The following is a 27302-nucleotide window of genomic DNA, read 5'->3' as shown; positions in this document are numbered from 1 at the left end:
TATCCACGACACCGGCTTGTTTTGTGAACTGACCTTAAGTGTCATGTCATCAGAGCAGGAGGCCAGCAAGCTCCCAGTGGGATCCCACTTGATGGCGTTCACCTCGTTCTACAATGAGCAAGATTAGAGCAAACAAAAGCAGCAAGTTCAGAAATGCTTTGTGCAGAAGGCCTTAAACCAAGAATTCAAATTCAATGCCAATGTCCGAACAGCGTAATGAGTTCAAATGAATGCGATCGAACAGCTTTAGAACTGATCAGAAACTACAGCGATGCAGAATCAAAGCATGTATGACAGAACGGGAGTAAATCGGGAGAATTTGGATTCCCTCCTTGTGAGTGCTGTTTTACCGTGTGTCCCTGGAATGTCTTGACAGGTCTGTCCTGACCCAGCTTACACACATGGATGCACATGTCCGTGCTGCAGGAGGCAAAGGTGTTATTGCTCTGCCAGTCTACATCCAGAGCAGGTGCTGTTGGGAGGCAGAGACACACTCAGTGCTGCTGCATATCGAGCCAGAACACGAGTTTACTTTTCTTATTGCTACACTGGATCTCACAATAACTTGTACCTAAAAATACTATACGTGCCGTTATTTGTTTTTAAATGAAAAACCTTTTTTTTGGGAAACAATACTTTAAGGTTCTCAGACAGAGTGAGAATCCACCCCACCAAAATGCACATTTGATGCAAAAGATGTGACGGTATAGTTGTTAAATGGCAGGATCAAACATATCAGTCATAACGTGGAGAAAGACTTAAAGTCAGACAAAAACTGTATTTATTATTAGTTGAGTCTTGCTGCAGTTCAGCAAATACTGGATAGTGTCGTGGTAAGATTGCCACCTTTCGTGTTGGTGACCTGGGTTCAGATCCCCTGCATGAAAGGTACTACCTCCAGTAGGGGTCCTTAGGCAAGACCCCCTTACCCTACCTGCCTACCTGTAAGTCACTTTGGATAAAAGCATCTGCCAAATGTATAAACATAAAAAACATAAAACAAAAGGTAAAATCTGTCTAAAAACAAAGTCATGTGGAACAAACCAGCCGACTCCTGTCACTCACCCGAATGGAAAGGAAACTGCTGCTTTGCTTCTCCCGTGTGTGCGTCCCAGATAATCGTCGTCTGTGTGAAGAACATTTTCATCACTCACATAAACCAGCACCGTCTAGTTTAGGAGATCAGCACAACACAATACACAGATTCTTCCAGAAATAAACTCTTGAAGTCATGCTCAGGGCGTCTGTATATTGTGCACAAGTACAGAGCAACACGGGGTAGTTAATATATCTCTCAGACAGCTGAGGCTTTTCATAAACTTCCAAGTCAGGACAAAATTTAAAAAAACCCTCTGTTTTTTTTCTAGGTCTTAAAATGAGCTAAATACGACCTAAAATGAACTACAACACATGACGTATGACACGCTGTCATTATTTAACAAAAACTGAGCCAAAATGCTGAAGCAGTGTGTGAACAACAGCTTATGGAACCCCCTTTAGCAGCAATAATTTGAAGTGATCATTTTCTACAGGACTTCATCAGTCTCTCACATTGTTGCGGAAGATTTTTGGCCAACTCTTCTTTATGATGTTGCTTTAGTTCACTGAGGTTTACAGACATTTATTTATGTGCATCTCTCTTAAAGGTCCCACTACAGAATTTCATTCTGCTGTGTTTGGGATCATTGTCCTGTTGTATGATCCAGTTTCAGCCAAGCTTTAACTGTCAAGACTCCAGAATACTTTGGTACACAGAGTTCATGGTGGACTCAATCACTGCAAGGTGTCCAGGTCCTGTGGCTGCAGATCAAGCCCAAATCATCAGCCTTTCAGGATAAAAAAAACTCTCGGGGATGTGCCTGATATAAAAGCCAAAAAAAAAAACTTGTTCAAGCTGATTTCCTTTCTCTCTGTCTCGTTGAAATTTCACACACTGACAGAGATATAAAAGATCAATAAAAGGCCTTCTATATGCTTTTATAACCTCAGATAAGGAAAGTTAAATCCGATGTCTTGGAAATAAGGAGAATTCTCACTTGTCATTTATTGGAATTCAGGACCATGCACTTTTGTGGGGATCAAATGGAACATTTTTGATCCAACTCTAAATCCCACTTTCTGATTTACATCCAAACGGTCCCAAGGCTGAGCTCTGTTTCTCCTCACCCTCCTACTCCGAGATAGCACTGACATCCCACATCCTGCTCAAGGGTATCCAAACACTGAGTGTCTAAAACCAAAGGTGAATGTGTTGTAATCATCACACAAATTACATGCTGTAAAAACACAAGTGAAACTGGTTAGTTTGGTGCAACTCTTAACTTGCTGTTCTGAAGGGAAGACTGTAAAGTGCCTACTTAAGTCACCAGAGTATAGTATTCACCATGTTACCACACTGCCATCTACAGACTGTACTCTGACAGACTTTCACTCTCTACGCTGTCTGCAGCTTGAGGAATTATATCATGTCGTGAACTAATTCACTTCAGCATCGCTGTGTTTTAATATGTTCATTCATAAGGCACATCTACACATACAGATGTGCAAGTACACAAGCATTTCCTGTCCACTTTTTACCCATTGTTGTCAATAAGTCCATATGACTTCTAGAAAGGCATCTCATTAAAGAATGAGACATCGTTTTTTCTTTTGTCATTCATTATACTGTTTTCGGTTATGACAGTGAATTGAATTTACAGCATTTAAAGAAATAAAGTATGCTGAGTGGGATACTAATTCTGAATTAAAGAATAGATTCACGAAAGCTGGTTTTCTAATTTTTTTCTTTATACAGACGTAAGGATGTGTGTACTGTAATGAGTGCAAAACTGTTAAGCTTTAACGCTGCAACGGTCACAAACAGGTGGCTGTAGCTGAGGAGCAGCCGTCTGCCAAGTGGAAGGTCGGGGGTGAGAGTCCTGGCTTCCCCGGACCACCGGAAGTGTCCTTTGGCAAGACACTAAATCCCACATTGTGTCCATAGGTGTATGAATGTGTGTGATAGAGAAAAATGCACAACTGACAAAAAAACAAAACCCGATCAAATAATGAAGTGCATCTGATGGGCAGCACCTGGCTGTTGTTTACCATCCTCATTTCTACGGAAACAGTGAAGCTGGACCTAATTTTCCTCACGCTGCTTCTGTACTTTAGTTTAGTTTACATAGAATTGTACTTTCTTTTTCACATGGCTGCAAGTGTCATTATACTTCACTACACTAGATGGCAATGTTGACCAATGTAGAAAACACTGCTGTCACTGTGGCAGCACGCCTCTGTTCTCTCTTGCTTAGGTGAAAAGTAAAAAAAGATCCTGATATGCAATCACGGAGGGCAGTACACACATTTGACTGTGGCCTCATGCACGACGCATTTAAAGAACACCTTCCCTTTCTTCAACTGAGTTTTACAGGGATTAATCTTAATCTAATCATCGTAAAGCAAATTGGGTTGTAACATACAGTCATCTTTATGGTTATCATTAAAACTGTGATAGTAAGTGGTTTGGAAAATGACCATTAGAAATTAAATATGTCCTTAAATGGCTTCATTGTTTCAGACCAGTAAGCAAAAACTGGAGGAAATCTTTTTACATTGATATTAAACCCAAAATCACCATGTGCAGCTAAATTTTAGCTAAAATCAATATGTCTTACCTTGTCTACACCAGCACTGAGGATAAAGTTTCCTTTCTTATTCCATTTGAGTGCAAATATAGGGCCTTTATGCTGGCCCAAAGTACTGGCCAGGTTACCTGAAAACAGAACGCATCTTACCACAAGACCACACATTTCTTCTGCCAAAGCTATCATGTGACAGAGGGAGTGAGAGTTACCATCTTTTGTCCAGATTCTAGCAAAGCCATCATATGAGCCCGTTGCCAACAATGTGCCCTCACTCTGGAATAAAGACACAAATGATTCTGGTTAGGTTGAATCGGTGGCATCGGATCTGCTTCAGTTTCATCAGCATGTTTTACATCCAACCTCACAGGAGCAGCCCTCTGGCTTTATTTATGAGGCTCGCATTAAGTCAGAAGTGGTGGAGGACAGACAGAATATTTGTAATAATTTTGTCCTAATTAGATGTTGTGCAATGAGTTTTGCCATGCAGGGAAAATTGTTTAGCAGCTCAGCAGCAAAAACATGTTACACCCCCCCTCGTGGGAATGATTCGTCTTTGTATGCTGTGCATGTCTTTAGCAAGAAGAAAAAAAAGTGGTTCCAACCACTGATGTGCACACAGACAAACACAAACATTAACAGGGACAAACTCACATTCCAGTCTAGTGAGGTGACATCTTTGTTGCTGGGTACGTCCTGGCCCCCCTCTCGAATGCAGTGCCTCAGGACCAGCTGGGTGGATCCGCCGGTGCTGTTCTCACTCAGGTTCCAGATCCGCGCCGTGGAGTCCCCGGACCTGCCCAAGGCAAGACAAGCTGACATTAGGCACAGTGACGTGGATCGACTTCTAAGATCATTACTGAAAATGTTAGAAAACTGACCATCATAGCTCCTGAGCTGGGTTGGGGTTTAAAGGCATTTTATCGACCCTGAACCCAAATCATCAAATCCAAAACCTTTTAAAATCCCTATCAAACTTTTTTCACATGATCTGTTGAAGAAAAAGGAGAGGGACATTTTACAAGCACAAAAGTCAATGATGCTAACGTGGTTTGTGTGGATAATTGCCATCGTATGCAGACCCTAATAAATTCCTGTGTTCAGGACTGTCCCAGATTAAACTGCATTTTCTCCATTTTTAAGAGATCTGTCCCTATGTTGGAGTAGGACTCTCGTCTACAGTAAGTACCCAGATTAATACTTACCTTTACAATCTGGTCGCTTTTATAAGCGAGCAAATAATTGTTTACGGGCAACGTTTTAGAAAGATAATGAAACAGTCCTATTCTTTAATTTGATCTGCTTATCAATGTTTCGTCATTTAATCCACTGACCTTTAAGGGATCTTTTTTCTTTATTTATTTTTTCTAATGTGGCGTTCTATAAATACTTCGTAGTAGTCAGTGTGTCAGAGCACTCTCAGCTTAGCAGATCAGAAACAAATCCTGACAGGCAAGCCAAACTAAAGCCACTCAGAAGGGGCTCAAGAGGGAATTTTTTGCCATCTACAACAAATCATATAGCTATGTGGGTCTCCACACTGCGTCAATCAATTCCCTTCAGTTAGTTTATGCAGCCAATTCACAAGAAAAGCCATCTCTGGGTACTTTAAAGAGAAATTAAACTCGCCGAACCATGTCTGACACCACAACTCTGGACTGTGAGGGTAAACGTTCCAACACATTCTGTTGCTTTTAACTCTCACTGTGGGAGATCATCAGCACAAGTGACAACACGGTCGCTATGTGGACCCAGTCTGTTTAACTGTCTGTTACTGATGTGATAGATGTAAAAGTCCACAATATAACATCTGTGCAAAATGATGGGACATTTTTGAGGCTTGTGTTATTTTAGATGGGGCACTTCTCATGGCCATTCCCTGTTCATGTAGCTTTTAGCTTAGCCCTGCCCTAAAAACCTCCCAGATTCTCCTGACTGAGAGCATGCCGTCCGCTGTCTACATAACACACAACAAAACAAAGAAATACCCCTCTAATGTGTGCAATGATCACACACACTTTGACACAAATTATTTTCACACAGGTTTGCCTTTTGCCATCTAATTCCAGCATTTTGCTCCATTCCATCATTTCATTAGCACAGAAATGTTGGAGCTTTCCATGAGCAAAACACAAAGATGTAGGCATGACGTCATCAGAAGAGATAGCAGATTCACTGAGTGGGTTAGTTTGACTTAGACATTAGGAAAATAAATGACTTTGGTCCATTTCATTAAACATGAGCAAAGCGAACGTTAATAGTTTGGCTCCATCACCAAAGAGGTGAGTAGTGAGCAGAAACAGATCACAGGTTTTATAAAAAAATAAAATTAAAAAAAAAGGCAAAGAACACTTTGATGGTAAAAATGCACTGACTGCCACATGCAGGACTGTGCTAAACACCAGCTGTAGCTTTAGTGAGCTGATGTGTCAAATCTGTCAGTAGGGGCTGCTTAATAGTATTAACTGTTCCGGCCCCAGTGGACAGTGAACAATCTGCCACATTTCCACCATCAGCATAATATCAGGATACATGATGTAATAACAAGAATTCAGCATCCAGACATTCATCTCTGAGTTAAACTACAGAGGGATCATGACAGGGAAAAAAAAACAATGAATCCTGTCAACAATTTAAGGTGTAATGAGAGGAACTGCTTATAAAAACAATCTTTTTTAAATATTACATCCAAGTTTTTCTTGAAAAACAAAGTCAAAATGACTTCAAACCAAAATGTGAAAGGTTCCGTCAAAGTCAGAAAAAGTCCTAAAAGAGCAAAGATTTAGCTCTTTAATAGCTCCATGACTAAATCCCACGTTAATTTTAGGTTAAATCATTCTCTCTTAACCACAAACAGGACGAGAGAGGGGATTAAATTCTATTCTATTTATATAGTGCCAAATGACAACAAATGTCATCTCAAGGCACTTCAATCTGTCGGATCAGGACTGAGGGCTGCCATTTAAAGGCCATTTGCATCACCCACAAAAATGTAATGACAGAAAGACAAAGTTGTATTAAAGAAACTAAAGCATTAGTGGACTTGACCATCCACCTTTAAGCATTAATCCAGAAACCTTGTGATGCGTCGTAAATACTGACCCGGAGGCGAGGAGGTCGTTCACCGGGTTCCAGGCACAGATAAAAACTTCGGATTCGTGGCCCCTCAAAACCATGGCTTTGCTCTGCGGGATCTCCACATCCCTGTCCACTTCCATCATCTCAGAGTGGTGATCTATGGGAAGGAGTGAGAGTCGACCAATTTAATGGTTTAATGTAACGTTTTCCCAATCATCAGAAGGTTCCTCTCCTGGTATTGTTTAAACCCTTAAAAATGCACTTCTGTGATGTCATTTCATACTTCAAATCAGAGATGGGGACTCGAGTCGCACAAACAAAGACTCAAGACTTGACTTGAGACTCGACTTGGACTCGAGGCTTTGGACTCGTAAACAATCTTTGTTTCGTAAAATTATTGTTTCTGATCTTTATTTCAATAATTCCGTATGTATGACAAGGCTGGTGGCAGGCTGAGTGCGACATAACCTCACGCATGCATGCAGCAACTGATATCAAAACCACCGTAACCATGGCAACGTCAAGCTCATCTGGAACTGTGCCATATGTCGTCACATTTGGTTATAAAGCGTTCACGCAGACAGCAAACAAGCTAGTGGCCACTTGCCAAGTGTGTATTATCAGGATAAATGATGCTGGCTAAACTACCTCCGACTTCATCAGGCACCTGAAAACGCACAAGGACAGGTCAGTCTCTTTGTAATGTGAAAGGGAAACTTAGCGTGTATCGACAGGTACTAGCTAAGCAAACTAATCAAAGTAAATAGTGTTGTAAACTATATGCAGATTATAGCTTCATTGTTCACTTCATGGCGTTGCTGATTTTTCTGCAGCAGCCTGTGAAATTTGGGACGGACTTTGGTTAAGTAGCCTAGGTTAACAGTTACCAAATTGATTGCTAAACCAAGTTTATGTGGATGTAGTTTAACATTAATCATATGCTTATTTAAAATAGCCTAATTTTACAATTTTAGGGACAACTGATAAAATTCCAGGTTGACACATGAAAACATGAAAAATGCACTGAAATTGAGCTGAAAAATGTTATGAGAAGTTCAGGCTACACAGCCAGTTATTGATTTATCTGTTAATGTATCCTGTGGTGCAGAGCAAGCACACATATTTCCAAATACATTTATATACTTCAAACAACCTTTCATGGTGTTTCTTCACATTGGATTGAAATAGCCCTCTTATGTGACCATGCTCTGATCAATTTTGATCCTGCAGTGTATAATGATATCACATTTATTGATAATACAGTACATGCTTTCATGCCATAACATACAGCAATGCAGTCTTATCTAGACCAAATGGCATGTGTCTAATGGTAGAACATTCATTTCAGTCATTTGAGACTTGACTTGGGTCAAAAGACTTCAGACTTGACCTCGAACACAAAGACTTGACACTTGACTTGGATTTGGAAAAAAATGACTTGTGAACATGTCTGCTTCATATCAATATAGTATTAAAAAAGTCTCTTCATGCGTTCAATGTTTTAAGGCAGACAAACAGTGGTTGAAGCTGACATAAGTTCACACTGTTAGAAAGGCATCTGATGACCTTATGACAACATCATAATTGATTAGTGTAGACTGTATGATGATAATATCTGCTAAAGTGTGGGAGGCTGCAACTGTGAAGAGCAACACAGAGTTTAAGTGTCATGCTAATGTAAAGTAAGTTTAATGAGCTGACAGACCCATTTACCACTGTGTTTATTAACGCATTAACTGGTTTGCGACCCTCGTGAAAGAGAAACCATTTCATCGTCTATATTCTTCTGTGAATTCCACAAGTTATGTTTAGCTCATTCGACCTCCAACTACACAGTTCAGGTTTGTTTCGGCTTTCGCACACCCACAACGCCAGCGTCACGTGGATCAACACGTCACTCCATGCTTCTATTGGTTCATTAAGAGACCATCAGCAGCAGACACTGTCAGAAAGATGTTTCTAGTTATCTCTGGTTGTAAAACCCCAACAAGACAGTCTTAACCTCCCTTGCTGCCCAGTGTAGGACTACTGTTTCGAGCCACGATCAAAAATATTCCCAGGATTTTTTCCCAATGGTCATCTTTCATCTTGGATGACAGAACTGCACTGTGTGTGTATCAGGCTGTAGTTGTAACCCAACACCATTGCCTCATCTCTTAAACAGGAATCTATGAAAAGCCAATTAGCTCCACCAGCATCTTCGCCTGCTCACTGACTCACACGCAACACTCTACAAACAGCTACAAATGTGTTCCTACGTGAGATTGAACCTTGTTCCACACGGACAGTTTTGACAATTTAAACTGACAGGCCCCTCAGTTTGTTATGTACGAAACCCTGGCTGTTTGAATCCATGTTACTGTGGCTGTTGTTGGTATGCTTTGATGATCAGTCACGGCTCTGACTGGTTATACTGCTCACATTGCTCACAGAACGGCCTCTTGCAGAAAACAATACAGCCATTTCACATTACTAAAAAGTAAATATTTCACCAGAGCTGTTCTTTAAAGTGATACTCCGGAGTAGATTCAACCTGGGGTCATTTGAACCGTGATATCCAGCCAAGTAGCCCACCCGCAGTTTTTTCGATATTGGCTGAACATCAGCTGAGTTACTGAGTTATCCCGAATAGCTTCGTAAAAGGGTTAATGGATCCTGGTCCGTGTCTCCAAAATTACCACACTAAAATCACATGCCATGACACCAAACTTCTACAGTAGTACAAATATGGTCTGTACTCACCAAACGATGCATTTGGAAGTTTGAAAATAGTCTAGGAGTTTATTATTATCAACACAAGCCTGATAGCTTCTCTGCAGCTAAAGCTTCGTCGACGTCACTTCAGGGAGCTGGGAGCTTCAAAGTAAGATGAGGGTTGATCTACTACTGTAGACAACAAAGCAAGGCTGCTCAATTTCTCCATTGATAAAATAATTTCACAACTCTACAGCATAAAAATTCATAAAAAAAACATGTAGAATATAGCATATACTTTGTTGTCTACAGTAGTAGATCAACCCTCATCTTACTTTGAAGCTCCCAGCTCCCTGAAGTGACATCGACGCAGCTTTAGCTGCAGAGAAGCTATCAGGCTTGTGTTGATAATAATAAACTCCTAGACTATTTTCAAACTTCCAAATGCATCGTTTGGTGAGTACAGACCATATTTGTACTACTGTAGAAGTTTGGTGTCATGGCATGTGATTTTAGTGTGGTAATGCCAGGATCCATTAACCCTTGTACTAAGCTATTCGGGATAACTCAGTAACTCAGCTGATGTTCAGCCAATATCGAAAAAACTGCGGGTGGACTACTTGGCTGGATATCACGGTTCAAATGAGCCCAGGTTGAATCTACTACGGAGTATCACTTTAACTTCAGCCTAAATGTTCTAAAATAAAAACAAAACAATTAAAATTTTTCAGGGCAAAGGAATGCAATCAAACACAAGGAACTGCTATTTCCTGTAACAGAATAGCCTACAACATCCGACATGAATAATCAGTATTTCCCAAAACTAGAGACAGTATCTTAACAGCCAGGAAAGCAAACTCATAGAATCATATCAACAGTTTGACATCATCTTATTACCTAAAAAACAGACCTTTCCCCCTGCAGTAGGGGTGGGCGATATGTATCGTTTGCAAAATTATCGTGAATGTTGTTTTGACGATGAGTAATTTTGCAATATCGAGATATATATATATATATATTTTTTCAATCGCCAAAAATCAATAAAGTGCAGCGCCAGTGGTCCTCTGTCCTTACCACGGCGCCACGCCCTGCTTTGAACACTAATTTTTTCAAAGTAAACGCTTCGGACCCCGCGGGACACTCAGCTAAGAGCATCGAGGGGGTGCCGAGAGGCAGGGGCTGGGACAGACGGTAGCTCGCCTCGCGGCGGACCGTCAGCTCGATCACGAGATCCAACTACGAGCTTTTTAACTGCAGCAACTTTAAGATATGCTATTGGAGCTGGAATTACCGCGGCTGCTGGCACCAGACTTGCCCTTCAATTGATCCCCGTTAAAGGATTTAAAGAGTCCTGTATTGTTATTTTTCGTCACTACCGGCTTCCCGAGTCGGGAGTGGGTAATTTGCGCGCCTGCTGCCTTCCTTGGATGTGGTAGCCGTTTCTCAGGCTCCCTCTCCAGAGGGAGAAGTAGCCTGAGAAACGGCTCGCGGTTATCTAGAGTCACCAAAGCGGCCGCGGCAGCCCGAGGGGCACCCCGCATGGGTTTTGGGTCTGATAAATGCACGCATCCCCGAAGGTCAGCACTCGTTTGCATGTATTAGCTCTAGAATTGCCACAGTTATCCAAGTAACGGTAGAGCGATCAAAGGAACCATAACTGATTTAATGAGCCATTCGCAGTTTCACTGTACCGGCCGTGTGTGCTTAGACTTGCATGCTTGTGTTCATTTTATTGTGATCTTAATGCAAGTTTTAATTTTTTTTTTAAATATCGTCAAAATATCTTTATCGTGAAAATCCTAAAAAATATCGAGATATTTTTTTTTGCCCATATCGCCCACCCCTACCCTGCAGCATACATTAATACATTATCTTATTTCAACCAGGGAGCCAACAACAGTGCTTCTTTACAAGCTTTAAGTAAATAGTGCATGACTGAAAATAGCAGACTGACCAGAAGAGGAGGCTGTGCCGTTAAATGAGTTCCACCACTGTAAGGTAGTTACACCACACAGAAGGAGCAGCACGATCTGTAATGTACTAATCTGTAGGTCAAATATGTATAAGAAAGCGCTTGTAGTACCCAACAGTCACTTCTGTTATTCGTGTAAAATGCTGTAAAATAAATGTGAAACCAAGGGAAATACACTTTAGATCGATGCTGCCATTTGGAGCTTTTCCATAAGTGGGCAGAGTAAATAAAAGTTGTCAACTATCTCAAACACTAAGTAAGCTAGCAATGGACTTCATTTTAGCCCAAGAGAACGTCAAATGACCCCTCCGCAGCAGGTAACAGAATGCACATTAAGGAAGAAGCAGCGATTCCGAGGGAACCGAACAGCAAAATAAACTGTACAAGCTAGAAAAGATGGGGGGGGGGGGGGGAAAGGAAGCTGAACGAGACAAAACCACGACAAAACATGTGGGTAAAAGGAAAATACCGGAGCAAGCCACTTCCATTCAACACAAAACAAAACCTCAAAAATTTACTGGGGTTGCCATGGGAACTCATCAGAATGACTTTAGAGTTCATGCTGTGTAAGAGACTTACAGTCCAATTCAACAAATATTCCTGGAAAATTTGCATTAGTTTTATTTCCTACATTTACTCACGAAGGTCTTCGTGAAAACCCAGAATCATATTATTCAAGTATTTTGTATTTTATGTTGGATATATGGTAACAATGAAAAATGTAGACACTCATTTAAAAGGAAAAGGCAGGTCTGTTTAAAGCGTTCAGCCCTTCTTTTTGGGTGGTACAGAAACAGTACACACAGCCTTTTTGTTTAGAGGCTGATTCAGAGATTGTTTATAACCACGAGCTTGCTTACTAGCTAAGGCGTGTGATCCGTTTTCCTCTCCATTGGCAGCCCCCTCTCCATTCTTGGAGCTGCCCTGGGGCCCTGTGCTGCTGCCGCTGCCTGCTGCCGCCTGCTGCTGGGCCAGCTTGTCTCTGTAGGCCTGCTGCCTGGTCTGGACTACATCTGGCATCACAGCGTCAATCAGAGACAGAGACTCAATGGGCCTTCCGTCAAACAAAGTCCCATCCTACGCAGAAAAGAGGAAATATCATATCCAAACTTCCCTTACGGAAATAATAAAGTTTATTGATTGTGAGAATTATTGTCAGCAGCCAAAATAAGAGAAACTGTGGACACGCAAAAGGTGGCACTTCTTCCAGCCAGCCTAAAAGAAGTTTCTCCTAATTAATACTTGACAGTATCAAAATGCAAGCTGACCTCATTGATGCTGACTTCAGCCTCCACGTACTGCAGGCCCTTCTGAATGATGGAGATGAGGGCAGCAGGGGGCACCAGGGCTCCATTGATATTAGACTGGCTGATGTGGCTCTCTATGCCAAAGGTGAAGGCTGAATGGGAGAAGCCTGGAGGGAAAATGGATCAATTAGAAAGTAGGATTGAGTCAGAGATTGCTTCCGGTGTTCAGCGCCGAAGGGTAAAATTCATTCATTGGTAATCATTTCTATTTCACTGAAACTTGTGCAAGTTACAGCAATCACAACAGCACTCAGAAGAACTTTCTGTCAGACGTACCTGACTCTTGCAGGTATCTGTAAACCAGGAAATTGACCTCATCACTGCTTATGCTCATTTTTATTCCTGGTGTTTAAACCATTTGGTCAGCACAGGATAGGAGCCTGTAAAAAGCAAAGCACAGCACAGGAAGTGTCAGTTTAAGTTTGTGGAATTACACATCATAGAAGCCAACTGAAAGCTGGTTCCTACATTAACATCAGACAGAATCAGAAATGTAGGAGTAATTCTGGAGTGTTGACTAAGGTGCAAAGAAGCGCTGTCACACACACTTAAGGGATGGTAGAAGTTAACCCCTTAACCGACACAATGAGAGGGGATCCGGTTTGAAAAGAATATCACCTTGCATGACCTAAATCTTGAAACTTTAAAACAGAGAAGTAGGCAAAGATAAACGCTGTTTGATGAAGGCAGGGCACCAGTTTCCATTCATTAACCTACATCTGAAAATAATTTCTGCTGTGCCCGTGTCCGTCCTCTCTATCTGTTCATGCAGAACCCACTTTGTTTAGATGGGACGGTGGAAATAAACAGGGGGTCTGGACAAAGGACAGAACCTCTACTGTTTGTATATTGTCTGCCAGAAAAAGTCAATATTCTGCCACATCCCAGAGGCTGAGTTCCAAAACTAACTGAACCAAGAACCTAGTCCAAGCTGAACCAAGAGGTCAATGATCTATTAAAAGCCCTCCAGCAATCCCAGATGAGATTGTCAGAAAGTCCTAATGCTTGGAGGTTCCAATCACGACCTCTAGAACCCAGGACATCCCATCTAAGCTTTGCTAAAGACAAAACCGACAATATTTCTCTTTAAAAGCACGACATGATTTTTAAATAGAGGTGTGCTATTCCGCACATCAGTACTGAAGTCATGCTAAACTGTGTATTTCATTACAATTCATTCGAGGTTCAGTGCGTGGTTAGACACACTTAAAGCAAATGCCGAATTGCCCTCTTGTGTATATATGACACTGGCCTGGCTTTCAAAGGGTGCCGACGAAATGTCAACACCATGCCACTGACGCAGGAGCAGTGAGCAGGGTCAGAGCTCAGTTACAAGAATAAGTCAAACAATTCATCTGGCTGACCTTATGTTCAATGTGTAAATGTTTCATGAACATCAGCTCGGAACACCTGCTCAGTCAGTTTGTTATGTATGAATCCCTGGCTCTCTGCAGGGAGGAGTGGTCATCAAGACAGGAGAGCTGGTCATGAAAGTCACCTGACTGAATGCTACTGTGCCGTCATGTTTAAAGGCAGAGAATTGTTCTGAAAGCATTCAACTGTTGTGAAAGTCGGGCCTCAACGGGACACATCTGCACGGTGAAAACGCAGATCTCACGCACTTGGAGTAACTTTAAAATAAATAGTGCCTTGCGAAAGTATTCGGCCCCCTTGAACTTTTCAACCTTTTGCCAGATTTCAGGCTTCAAATTTTTTGTGAAGAATCAACAACAAGTGGGACACAATCGTGAAGTGGAATGAAATTTATTGGATGTGTCAAACTTTTTTAACAAATAAAAAACTGAAAAGTGGGGCGTGCAATATTATTCGGCCCCCTTGCGTTAATACTTTGTAGCGCCGCCTTTTGCTGCAATTACAGCTGCAAGTCGCTTGGGGTATATATATATCAGTTTTTCACATCGAGAGACAGAAATTCTTGCCCATTCTTCCTTGCAAAACAGCTCGAGCTCAGCGAGGTTGGATGGAGAGCGTTTGTGAACAGCAGTCTTCAGCTCTTTCCACAGATTCTCGATTGGATTCAGGTCTGGACTTTGACTTGGTCATTCCAACACCTGGATACGTTTATTTGTGAACCATTCCATTGTAGATTTGGCTTTATGTTTAGGATCATTGTCTTGTTGGAAGATAAATCTCCGTCCCAGTCTCAGGTCTCTTGCAGACTCCAACAGGTTTTCTTCCAGAATGGTCCTGTATTTGGCCCCATCCATCTTCCCTGTCCCTGCTGACGAAAAACAGGCCTAAACCATGATGCTGCCACCACCATGTTTGACAGTGGGGCTGGTGTGTTCAGGGTGATGAGCTGTGCTGCTTTTACGCCAAACATATCGTTTTGCATTGTGGCCAAACGGTTCCATTTTGGTTTCATCTGACCAGAGCACCTGCTTCCACATGTTTGGTGTGTCTCCCAGGTGGCTTGTAACTTTAAACAAGACTTTTTATGGATATCTTTGAGAAATGGCTTTCGTATTGCCACTCTTCCATAAAGGCCAGATTTGTGCAGTGTACGACTGATTGTTGTCCTATGGACAGACTCTCCAACCTCAGCTGTAGATCTCTGCAGTTCATCCAGAGTGATCATGGGCCTCTTGGCTGCATCTCTGATCAGTCTTCTCGAGATGAAAGTTTAGAGGGACGGCCGGGTCTTGGTAGATTTGCAGTGGTCTGATACTCCTTCCATTTCAATATGATTGCTTGCACAGTGCTCCTTGGGATGTTTAAAGCTTGGGAAATCTTTTTGTATCCAAATCCAGCTTTAAACTTCTCCACAACAGTATCTCGGACGTGCCTGGTGTGTTCCTTGGTCTTCATGATGCTCTCAGCGCTTTGAACAGAACCCTGAGACTATCACAGAGCAGGTGCATTTATACGGAGACATGATTACACACAGGTGGATTCTATTTATCATCATCAGTCATTTGGGACAACATTGGATCATTCAGAGATCCTCACTGAACTTCTTGAGTGAGTTTGCTGCACTGAAAGTAAATTGGCTGAATAATATTGCATGCACCACTTTTCAGTTTTTTATTTGTTAAAAAAGTTTGACACATCCAATAAATTCCATTCCACTTGACGATTGTTGTTGATTCGTCACAAATTTTTTTAATTTTATATCTTTATTTTTGAAGCCTGAAATCTGGCAAAAGGTTGAAAAGGCACTGTATATGTGGATCAATCATGAAAAAAAAAAAATCTTCATTTGGCCAAAATCTTTTTTTTCCTCACTGACTGCTACTTCATATCATTGTGTAAAGATGTCTACATAATAGCTATAAAAAACGAATTAACAAGTTAAAAGGTCTAAAGCATACCAGATGTTTTTCTTTTTTTTTTTTTTAATTCCAAAAATTTTACTTGACATTCCTGCACTTTATACAAGACTGGGTGATTAATTATGGGGATGATGCTGTTTAAAAGAAAACTTGGTGATGTCCAAACATGTCCATACTGCTGGAGCCATATTTGAAGGATTTTTGATTACAGCTAAAAAAAAAAAAAAAAGAAGTTCTTACTGAAGATGAATCTGTTTCTATTTGGATAACTCAAAAACCTTTTAAGATTTTTTTTTTTTATTAAATCAACACTTGGACAACGCAACGTTTGACTGCTTTCAATTCTGACTCAGAAAATGACAGAAGTTTTGCCGAAATGTGTGGCCTTTTACCAAAGTATAGAGTATCAATGAGAATATCTACAAGTGTCGTGTCAACATGCAGTTCATGTTTTAACACCGTCCTAACTATGATTAAGTACAAACAATACCCACCCCCATTCATAACATTTTACTGTAAAGCCAAGCGTTCACTGCTTTTCTTTTCTGACCATGCCTTCAGACACTTTTAGAATTATTTCTAACCGCTAAAGTTGGATTGCAAGAGCTGCCTTAGTTTACTCAAAGATGTTTGTAGGAATACAGTAGCAATAGGAGCTTATGGCATTTTTCCATCACATGGTGTGGTACAGTACAGTTTGGTTCAGCTCTGCCCTGCTTTATTTTCAACTACAGATAGTACCCTCTGGACGTGGGCCGGATCAGCTGTTTATCATCGCAGTGTGTGTGTGTGCCTCTCTGTGTTTATTGCATTACACGGATTTAGCAAAAGCTTTTATCCAAAGCGACTTACAATTAAGGCATATTGAGTGTTTTTTTGCCATGAGGGAGGTCTGTGACAAGCTTTCATCTTAAATGGGATTTTAATATCTTTTGGGAGTGATCATGAGGCCTACAGAGCTCAACTCGAGTTATCAAAGAAACAAAGATCGATCTGTACCTCTATATTCATAGTAAACACATTCATTAGCCATGCACACAATATGTGACCCTTGTGCACAGCTTAAATATCTTTGATTATGACTCTTGCATTGTTGACAGCTAAATGGGAAACATAAAGTGTATCTTAAAGTAGAAATTTAATGTATGAGAAGCTGCTCTGACAGACTACTATAACTCACCTATAACACTGGCCGAAAGGCAAGTTAATTGCATCCCTGGTGTACCATTTCAGGCTTCTAATTGACCAGCACTTCTGTTAAACTTATGTCAACATTCTGCACGGTTACATGCACAGTTCAGGCTGCAGTTACAACTTGACTTGGTTATCGAATTGAACCATAGACTTGTCTCAGTATAAATGCATGGGGGTGACTGACAGTGCTTACTGTGTGGGAGATCATCAAACACGGAAGTAGACGTCTTTAAATGACATGAATGCTGATTTTGTCAGATGATGCTGCGGTTACAAAGTCTGAATTTTATTCACGCAGAGTGACAGTCTGGAATTTTTTTTCAACTGTCTGCAAGTTCACACATTGTCTTAAAGGGCTGATTTTTAGTTATATTTCCTGACCTGTTTAGTTGTCTGACAAAAGAAATTTTAAAAATGCGGGAAACATATTGGGAATTTAACTGTATTAATAACCACTTTTTTTTTTTTTTTTTTTTTTTTTAAACAAAAAATTGGAACTTTGGAGTTAGTAGGGAGCACCTGAGCCCATATAAGTCTAGCTAAGTGAATACAAAGCAGAGTGATTTGAAATCCGCTGCATCATCTGGGTGTGTTGGTCTGATTTTGAGATGCTGCATTTTGTACAATTTTTATCTGACAAGTTTTGGTTAGACAAAATCAGTAATTTGCTTTTATCTAGTGTCATTCAGTGCTTACTGAATACATCCACACTATTAATACATTAAGTGGAGATGGACTACACCTGACAGACCAGTGTAGTCTGAGTAAGAACATTTTGATTTATAGACTTATTTATTGAATAAAACCTGTTCAAACACTTGAACAGTTTTTTAAACTATTTGATCATAATTTACCGTCCTGCACATTGTTGGACTGCTTCTTACACAGTATGTAATAGTAATATTGTCCCAGAAATATAAAAGTGCAGCCAAAGAAAGAGACCAAACTAAATCCATCAACAGAAACAAAACACTTAAGGCATCTTAATGAGACAATACCCATGTGATCAAGATGTCCTCAAGGGTGCATTGTGGCTCTGTTGTACTCAGCCCCTGGGAAGGAAAAACAAAACAAAACATAAACCTGATACATCCAGCCAATCTCATGAATCATACAACACAACAAAATTCAATACATGATTAGGACTGCACTAATATTTCACCAATATGGAATTGCACCCACTTTAGGCGCTATAAAAAAAATTAAATGCAGCATCTATTCACCCGAGGTTGAATTCAGCAACTTTTACTTGTCTATGACCCGCCAACTGGCTGTGGTATGATCGCAAAGGAGAGAACAAAACCTTTTAAAGACAAGTACTAATTTCAGGGAACTTACAGTCCCTATATCCCTGAGAGCGCCTCAGTATGAAACCCGTCTGCCGTGGAGAAAAACTTTGGGGACTCCTGCATTAAACCCAATACAGACGGGATCATCCATCCATCCATTTTCTATACCCATTTAATCCAATTTAAGGTTGCAGGGGGGGCTGGAGCCTATCCCAGCTGTCACTGGGCAAAAGGCGGGATACACCCTGGACAGGTCGCCAGTCCATCACAGGGCCACACAGAGACACACTACCATGCACACTCACACTCACTCCTCGGGACAATTTAGAATCACCAATTAACCTAATATGCATGTTTTTGGACGGTGGGAGGAGGTCAGAGTACCCGGAGAGAAACCCACACATATATGGGGAGAACATACCAGACAGGATCATAATTGGGCAAAAACAAAGTTGACACGGTGAAGGAAAGATGACATTCGTATTGATTTCTTACGCTACTATGTAATAATTGTAACAGTTGGAGCCTCAAGGTAAACAGTCAGTGGAACGGACTCTGTTCAGGTGCTATGAACCAGCAACAGAAGGAAAAGTAAGACATGGTGATAATGATGACCATGTTAGTGTTGCTACCTCGGTGACTTTTTCACTAGATTGAACTACTTTTCAGTCATAATTTACGAGCCACAGATCTACTGTCTATAAAGATGTTTCCACTGCTGCCCTGAACTGCCCCCTGGTCTTTTAGTTGCAGAAACACCTCTCAGAGAATGTGGCTGTATAAATGCACAGTACCTGAGTGTACGGGCAATAGAGAGGAAACTGGATATAAAAGGTTGGCAGAAAGCAGAAGGGCAAGGATATTAAATTTTGTGTAGAATGCAATCTAGAGATATTTAGTGACTTTTTGCCAGCATAGCTACTTCATAGCTGAACACAATGTTCAAACTTGAATTGACATTTCTGTTTGCTATATCCAGCTGTTTTTATACAGACAGATGATTATGTGATCATTGTGACGGGTCTTGGTACAAGTAACGTTGAGAGATTATAGTCAAAATGTGTACTTGATATTAAATGTCATGCCTCTAGTCTAAAATATAAACAAAAATTTAAATTCTGAAGCTGGATCATAGATGGGACAAGAACTGTGGGCCTTTTGTTTGGTGTGTATTACAACATTCAGCTACACAATTCAGCTTTTGCTCTGTTCTCTTTCAGACAAAAGGACCACCCACTGTGATGTGCCTTCTGCATATGACTGATTTGGTGAGAGTTAAACACAAACATATGTCAAAGTGCCAGGAATTATGTAATCAGTGCGAAATGAGCGAGACAGTATGGAGGCTTTTTACGGAAATAAGACACCAAATACACACTCAAGCGAGCACATGGGCCGAACAAACTTCAGCGTGTACATTAACTGGACAAGTGGTTACCCGCCTCAGAGCTCGTGACTTACACACTGGACTATTTGTACCGTAACACAACATTGAGTACAATGGCTCGGGTTCTGTATGCAGAATGTCTTAACAATAATTTATATAATCACTAATGTAATGGTACACCGTCAGCTGACCACATGTCATGGGTCCAAGCGTGGGTACACCAGGTAAATGGGCTTTATCGGCCTTGGCACTCCTAAAGATAAATACCAGCATGTACAACTTGCAGATCCTTTTCATTTAACTCCCTAACTCGCGGTAACTAGCAGTTCATTAGCAAAGGGCATATTTCGTGGCTGTGTCTGTCCTGTAATGACAGTTTTGTAATGTTAGCTTGCTGGCTACCATGCGTCTTCTCACTAGTTAGGCATGGAGGTAGCCGTACCCATCATCACACATGCAAGTGTGGCAAGGCGGACTACAATTTAGTTATTAAGATGTAGGTCAACCACTCAGTTTTCAAGCTAATACTGACAATGCCCCAATAGCAAAAGCCATGTGTATTGCTTTGTATGGTAGTATATAATGGCAATGTAGATAACTTTTTTTCCAAAAGACATTTCTGTCGACTACAGTAAGGTCGTCAAACCGCTGCCACTGAAGACTTGCCAACAAGCTAGCTTGCTAACTGGCTAAACCTAGCATGCTATGCTAATGACAGTTTTGACACAATCTCGTACCTGCTTGAATAAAACCTTTTAATTGGCGATATCTTCCACAGTTCTTGTGTTCAAGTCAGACCATATTATCGCTTTAATCGATTGCAAGACTGACCTTTTCAAACACAGATTAACTATCGTAAGGTTATAATATTAGAGCTAAAGCCCGGCGGTAAGAAGCCAGCTTCAGACACACATCGGGGTGACCTGGCATGCAAAAATTAGCTCCCTGTAACTACTAATATTTCAAAGCGCCACTCACTAAAGCTTAATGTAAAGATTATTAACCCGCGGAGACCACAGTACAGTATGTTTTCGACCCGTTTTCGGCCAAATGCAGTAAAACGGTGTGGGTAAAAATCGGAAAAATATTATCTAACTTCTTGGGATATAATACTATACAGTAACTAACCTATTTTCAAAAAGCCATCAAACAGCTCCACGTGTTTAGTAAAAGATGACAGCCGTACTCCAGCGTTGATTAAATAGAAGCTCCTGATCTGTAAGACACGTTCACGGCAACATGAAGCGGCATTTCGTCGTTGGAACCGACCGACGAGATGGAAAAGAAAAAAAGAAAAGAAAAAAAAACCAAGGCCTCGAGAAGTTTGTCCCGCAGCCAAGCACCAGTCATAACAGTGTTCTCTTGCCCATCCCCCACTACACCTCATTTCTGCCTGGCAAGTCACCACTAGCTATGGATTAATGACACCCCACCCCCTATCCTTTGCTCAGTCATTCAGACAGAAAAGTCAACAACAAGCTTACATCATCATTGCGATCTGTATTTTACACTGATTTTTAAGCTGCACACATCATCCACAATCATTTCCACAGTGCTCCATACGACGATGATAGCCCTGGCATTGCCATTGTGCTGCTCTATTATTACTCAAGATTTATTATCTTTGAGGGGGGTCACACATTTAAAAAAGAAAAAAAATGCTTACCTTAAAAAATGAATTTGTGCATGCTGCATCACAATATAAATGGTTTGATTGGGATTGCTGGTTACATCTATTCAAGTGCCTGCAAAGGCTCAGCCTTCTCCTGTGTGAGATGATGAGATACAGTGTAATGCTGTAGTCAGGATCATGAAATGGACATCCCTTTGTTACAATGCGTTTTGCTTTTACCATGAATAATAATCTCTGCACAACATCTTTATTTTATTTCACACGGCCTGTGCTTATTAACAAACACAGGCACACACCCATCCACATTAAAATACTGTGTGTGTAAGACTGATCATTTATCAGAGCATAACAGAACTCTTCCCAGGCTGTCATTTAATCTTTAACCAAATCAGGACTGATGATGAATCAGATGATCGACACCAGCCTGCAAAAATCTGCAGAGTTATAAGAGAATTATTTACTAAATATCTTTACATATGTGGCCGAGTGATGCATCTGTGTGTCTCAGATAATGCATCATGCTGCAGAGAGGAGCTCAAGCCTCTCAGCTGTTTGATCCTATCCCCTCTCTCCTTTATGCTTTTGCTCTTTGTTCTTTCAGCTTTTCCTCCGGACCTTCCTGTCTATCATACTGTGCCAAGCAACACTTTACCGTGCCATGTAACCCCACTGAATGATCTTGGAGTGCATTTAGTGAGACGCTGGGAGGATTTGAGCAGAGAAGGATTTAGGTTTGATTTTGAGACAGCACAACGTTTTGCACAGAATTCCGTAAAACCTACTGCAGCCCTGTTTGTCCCAATTTACAAATGAGCGGTCTCCCACATTCTGCTTCAGAAATATGCACTCCATCACTCCCACTGCGTGAGGGTGTTTTGGCTGGCAGGGCAAATTCCTCATGCCTAACATGCTTCACACAATGTATTATTAATTCTGGAGACAAATATTGTGTAAGTGGCTCACCTCCTCTCTGACACTGTAAATCTCACTCGTGCATTTTTACCTACTGTACATGCATAGTGCAGACCTATACTATAAGGATGATATATAGGAGGATGTGCGCATTTCAGCAGTTTGGAGGTCAGTTTGTGTCAGCATAACTTGGCACTTGTCTGTAAAATGAGTTTAGTGTTGTTTCTCTCCAGAAATGTGATAATTCAGCTGACTGATGTCGCGTGGGGGGGGGGGGGGGGGGGCGCGGCTGATCTGCAGGACAATAACAAGATCAGGTCTCATCAACTACCTTAGCAACAGCAGTATTCCCTTATCATTTGTGGGCATTTCTTGTTTTATATGCATTCACAGATTAGCGGCTTTAACTGAGATGAGAATAAATAAAGATTTTATTTTTGTTTAAAGAGAAGATACAGATAATAACTTGATAGCCGTATCAAGGATGTGTACTTGCTTGTCCCTTAATACGGGCGTTTACTCCTTTTTGCAAATGTATATGTGCCAAACCCAAAACTGGATATGTGTGCATCGGAGAGTCCCACCTGTCAGACCGGGGCTTCATTTATCATTTATTTATCGCAGGCCGATTCAAAGCATAGACTCAGAGCCAGGCCAACCTAACCAAGTTGCTTTTTTTGACATTCAAGTCAGAGTCTTATGCTTCACTGCTGTGATGTGTGTAAGGCAGAAAAAGAAGGAAAAGGGAGGAAGAAAAGGGACTGCAGCTCAGCTTCACTGCCTGCTCAGCAAGAGCTATTTTTAGATCCACAGGAACAAAGAAGCAGCTTTGCCTTTCATGCCCTGTGTAAATGTGTTGTTTCACCTCCAAATGTGGTGCTTGAAGACAGTCTGCATTGTGGGGCTATGTTTAGATTTAACCTCTAATAAAGAGAAAGGCCTTCCCATCTGCCCCTGAGTTTTTCTCATCCTATTTATTTATTCTGTGCAAAAATCTATGGTTGAAGTAGAGTACAATCAAAGAGCAAAGCACCTGAGCTAAGAAGCAGGAAAGAGTTTTGGAGTTCTTCAGGGTCACAGTCTTGTTTTGTCAACAAAGACTCACACAGTATTTGATGTGCTGCTGTTGTAAGGGACACACTCACATAATCTCACACACCAAAGAGGATGCAAAAAGATTGTAGCCAAGATCAGCTCAGTTCATCAAATAAGCCTCCATCTGGTTGGAGTGTAGAGAAAATGACTGCATACAGAAAAGTCATGCAACAAAAAATAAATAAATAGCTGGAGGACAGATCCAAAAGTGCCAGGGAAATCTAAAATGTCACTACCTGAGATTTGATAACAAAAATATTCAACAGAGGCTAAGTACATCTGTTCAAATCTAGTGAGCCACCTCTCATTACATTCAGTTTTGCTTCCCAGAAGCTCATCAGTTGTGTAATCTTTTAAAGTGGTCATGAGCAATAGTTTGTCAGACTTTCCGAAGGTCTTTCGAAGTTTTTCTTTGGACATTGGCCAATCTTCCACACACTTCCCCTCTAGTCTTTGCCACTCAGCATTTTCAGGAGAATATGTTTCTCTTGTCTTTTTTGTTTCGCCACTTAAAACTGATTTATAAATCGTTCAAGCACGAAAAGGAACCTAGCTCAATAACCGAACCCAGCGTCGTGTCTACAAATAACAGACAACCTAGCAAAGAAACTATTTTAATCTATAGCTTTAAGCACTTTGTTAGCAGCATGTTGCAAATACACAACATTTGTTACCATTTCTGTATTTACTGAATTGCCAAAGATAACATAGTTTGATAGAGAAAACAGTAGTTTTGCACCAACGAGGCAATTCCCACAGAGCTTTTTTCCTGAAAATTTGGCATATCTCAGCATGGTGTGCAGTATGTCCTTAGAGAAAACTGAACAGATGGAGGACAAAAGACGAAGTGTCAGACTGAAAAAGCTATCTACAGCAGATGAACAGTAATTGAAAGTGATGTCCTTAAGAAAGAGGGGAAAAATACAGCAAAGACCTCATACAGGACCATTACTTGATCAATCTACTGTTCACTGAAGCCTCATCAGAAATGGTCTCCATGGGAGGTGGGTGTCAAGAAGCCATTCTTAAGGAAGGGAAACAGCGAGAAAAGGCTGAGGTTTGCCAAATGACACAAGAAGTGGACTGAAAATCATTGGCAGCAGGTCTTTATGGAGGGATGAATCCTCTTCAGAGCCCAGACCTCAACATCATTGAAGCAGTGTGGGATCATTTTGACAGAGAACAGAACAAAAGGCAGAAAACATCCAAAGAAGAGTTTGGGATGTCTTCCAAAAAGCCTGGAGAACTGTTCCTGAAGACTCCTTAAAGAAATGACAGATAGCTCGTCTAAGAGGGTTCAGGCTGTGTTGAGGAACAAAGGTGCTCGGACCAAATATTTGACTTTGTAACTTTTTTGCCTGATTTCCATTTATGTTTGCATATGTTTGAATAAATTGCTTGGTCATTTCCTGTTTCTTTGACAGTATATAAAGATATAAAGGCACAAAGAAAGACTCAAGGCACATTACTTGGATCTACACAAACTGTTCAATAAGAAATGCTGCCTGTGTTTATCTGCTCACTGCTGTTTGAAAATGGGCTTCATAAGTTTACCAGCAACTTTAGCATTGTCAAATTTTTGCCATTTGCTGGTCCACTAAGAAGAAATATATAAGACAATATCTTCAAAAAGGTTTTCTAAATGCTTTTTTTTCTTTTCTCTTATGGAGAAATTAAACCAGCATCCTCAGCTAGAATCAAGTTAAATGATCCCTTGTAAACACACACATAATAATGTACCCCATTACAAAAGTGTCACACGTTTGCTCTTTTAATTTTATGCAAATAAAAGCATAATTAGTCAAATCTAAAGACATTCCATCTAAACTGTTTCTGGGAATCAGAGGAAAACCCCTAATAATTCACCCCTCTCCACTTTCTGAGGTTGTAGTGACACCTTGTGGTCACATTTAGCCACATACTTTTCTTTCGTCAGTGTGTGACTTTCAAGTTGCCTATACATATATTTATATATTGAACATTTGCAACATGTGAAGGTAGAGGTATTTGAATTCCTGAATTCTAGATTTGCTGCAGTGCTGACAGCAAAAATAGCAGCTGGTCCACAGTCGGGGGCCACTTATTCAGAGGTACAGTGGTGAGGCATTGTGCTGGACCAACTCAGTTTAAGCATGACAACATTATAAAGGGAACTCATATTACGAACACAGGTATGGCAGGCATCCCGTTCACTTGGGGTAAGAGTTTAAATAAGAGGTAGCCAGCTGCTGTCCCTTGCAGCCCAGACTTCATTGGAGAGCCACCGCTGACAGTTGGAGACCAGAGTCTGGATTATCATAACCACACAGCACAAAGAGGTAGGGCCTCAAAGATTATACATATTACCACTGCTATTTCAATTCAGCAAACACAAGTCATTGGCAGGAGTTGGGGCATACTGTAGTTTAGCTGCGAAAAACCCCCAAAACACTGAGACTGTGACCAGAGATAACACAGGCCATGTGCTAGTTTGAGTCTTCTACAGACCTCACATGTGATATTGATTCAGAAGGGATCAGATTTAACTACAGTGCAGGTTTTGTGCCGGATCCTTTGAATGAGATCATTCAGAAGAGGCTTTCTTGTGTATCCGACAGAGCTTGAATCAATCTTCTTTCTTTTTCTGTTAGCAATGTGTTGCAGACATGCAGTTTAATCTGGCTTCAGTTGCCCATTTGTGCACCTCAGAAAAATCTGTACGGCTTTGTTTTCCCTCTGTTTGGGAATAATGCAGCAGAGCAGGTAGACTTTTCTGAAGGAACAGCACTGGAACACATGAAGGAGGAGCAATAATGATTGGAAGGAGAGTGTAACAAAGACATTCTAGATCAAAGAGGATCTTAATAGGAAGCCATTCTGCGGTTCAGTTTCAGTTTGCACATAATTTGAAAAACACACAAAATCTGCAAGTTTAAAATTGAGCCTGCACATAATCACAACTCTGCTATGAAATAATGGGCCCCGGAGCTCATTGTACCCAGGAGTAGAGACTGCATGCATAGGAATGAGGAAACCAAACCTACGAACACTGGGAGTGTTTTGTTTGTCTTTTGCTGCTTTTCATTGTTTGCATCTTCTCACTGTTGTCATTTCTTACTCACACTTGTAAGATATTTTGGATAAGCTGCTAAATGATTGCTTAATGTGTGATTTTGTGTCTCTGTGTCTATTTTTTGTATCTTTGTAGTTGTTTTGCATCTCTTTGTTGTAATTTTGCATATCTGTGAGGGCCTTTCGCATCTCTCTGTGTCTCTTCTACTTGTTTTGCTTGTCTGATGTAATTTTGCATCTCTCTGTAGTAATTTTGTGTCATTTCATTGTTGTTTTGTGCCTCTTTATGGTTACTTTGCATGTCTTTATTGTCATTTTAGCATCATTTCATACCCATGATGCATGGACTCTGTCCTGTGGTCATTTTGTGTCTGTTTTTTTAAATCATGGTCAATCTGAACTGAATTAGGATTGTTTTGTCAGCAAGTTCCTCTGTGATTCTTTGTAGTATTTTGTATCCCAGTTACTTAATGCCTTGTTGTGATGATAGTAGTTTTGTTTCTCTAAAGTTAACATGTTGCATATAAAGCGGAACATTCAGGCTTCGAGTTGGCTGAAATGTGCAGCAGAACTTCAGTCATTTGTCCACCTGAGATGAAGAAACGCTCCCGGTGCTGTTTTGCCCTGCAGCCAGCACCTAATGTGCCTATTCAATGATCTGGTCCTTGAACAATATAAGATAACACCTGATTTACAATTATGTCGTCTACCTCATGTCGTTTTGGTTTACTATCTGTCATTCTGTCTCAGTTTCTTTTGAGGCAGCTGGAAGAA

The 27302-nt window shown here is 40.8% G+C and overlaps 1 protein-coding gene across 3 annotated transcripts in view; it reads right to left on the bottom strand.

The window, feature by feature from the left end:
• The window catches only part of tbl1xr1b (TBL1X/Y related 1b), a 39313-nt gene extending 18094 nt beyond the window's left edge, over positions 1–21219 (bottom strand). The window contains exons 1-12 of one of the 3 annotated variants that reach the window (XM_075484001.1): positions 20966–21219; positions 18160–18213; positions 12951–13054; positions 12636–12781; positions 12228–12444; positions 6726–6858; positions 4278–4419; positions 3836–3899; positions 3657–3754; positions 1066–1126; positions 351–472; positions 34–108 (exon numbers count right to left, since the gene is read on the bottom strand). In XM_075484001.1, coding sequence (XP_075340116.1) covers positions 34–108; positions 351–472; positions 1066–1126; positions 3657–3754; positions 3836–3899; positions 4278–4419; positions 6726–6858; positions 12228–12444; positions 12636–12781; positions 12951–13008 — 1116 coding nt within the window. In that variant the 5' untranslated portion in view covers positions 13009–13054; positions 18160–18213; positions 20966–21219. Of the gene's footprint in view, positions 1–33; positions 109–350; positions 473–1065; positions 1127–3656; positions 3755–3835; positions 3900–4277; positions 4420–6725; positions 6859–12227; positions 12445–12635; positions 12782–12950; positions 13055–18159; positions 18214–20574; positions 20773–20965 lie in introns of those variants that run through there. The other 2 variants (XM_075484002.1, XM_075484003.1) reach the window with 2 other exon arrangements.
• Positions 21220–27302: the final 6083 nt, after the last annotated feature.

This window comes from Odontesthes bonariensis, chromosome 14 (assembly GCF_027942865.1).
Source record: "Odontesthes bonariensis isolate fOdoBon6 chromosome 14, fOdoBon6.hap1, whole genome shotgun sequence".
In the NCBI taxonomy this organism is placed as follows: domain Eukaryota; kingdom Metazoa; phylum Chordata; class Actinopteri; order Atheriniformes; family Atherinopsidae; genus Odontesthes; species Odontesthes bonariensis.
Note: the sequence above shows the minus strand (reverse complement) of the source record. Positions and strands in the feature narration are given on the sequence as shown.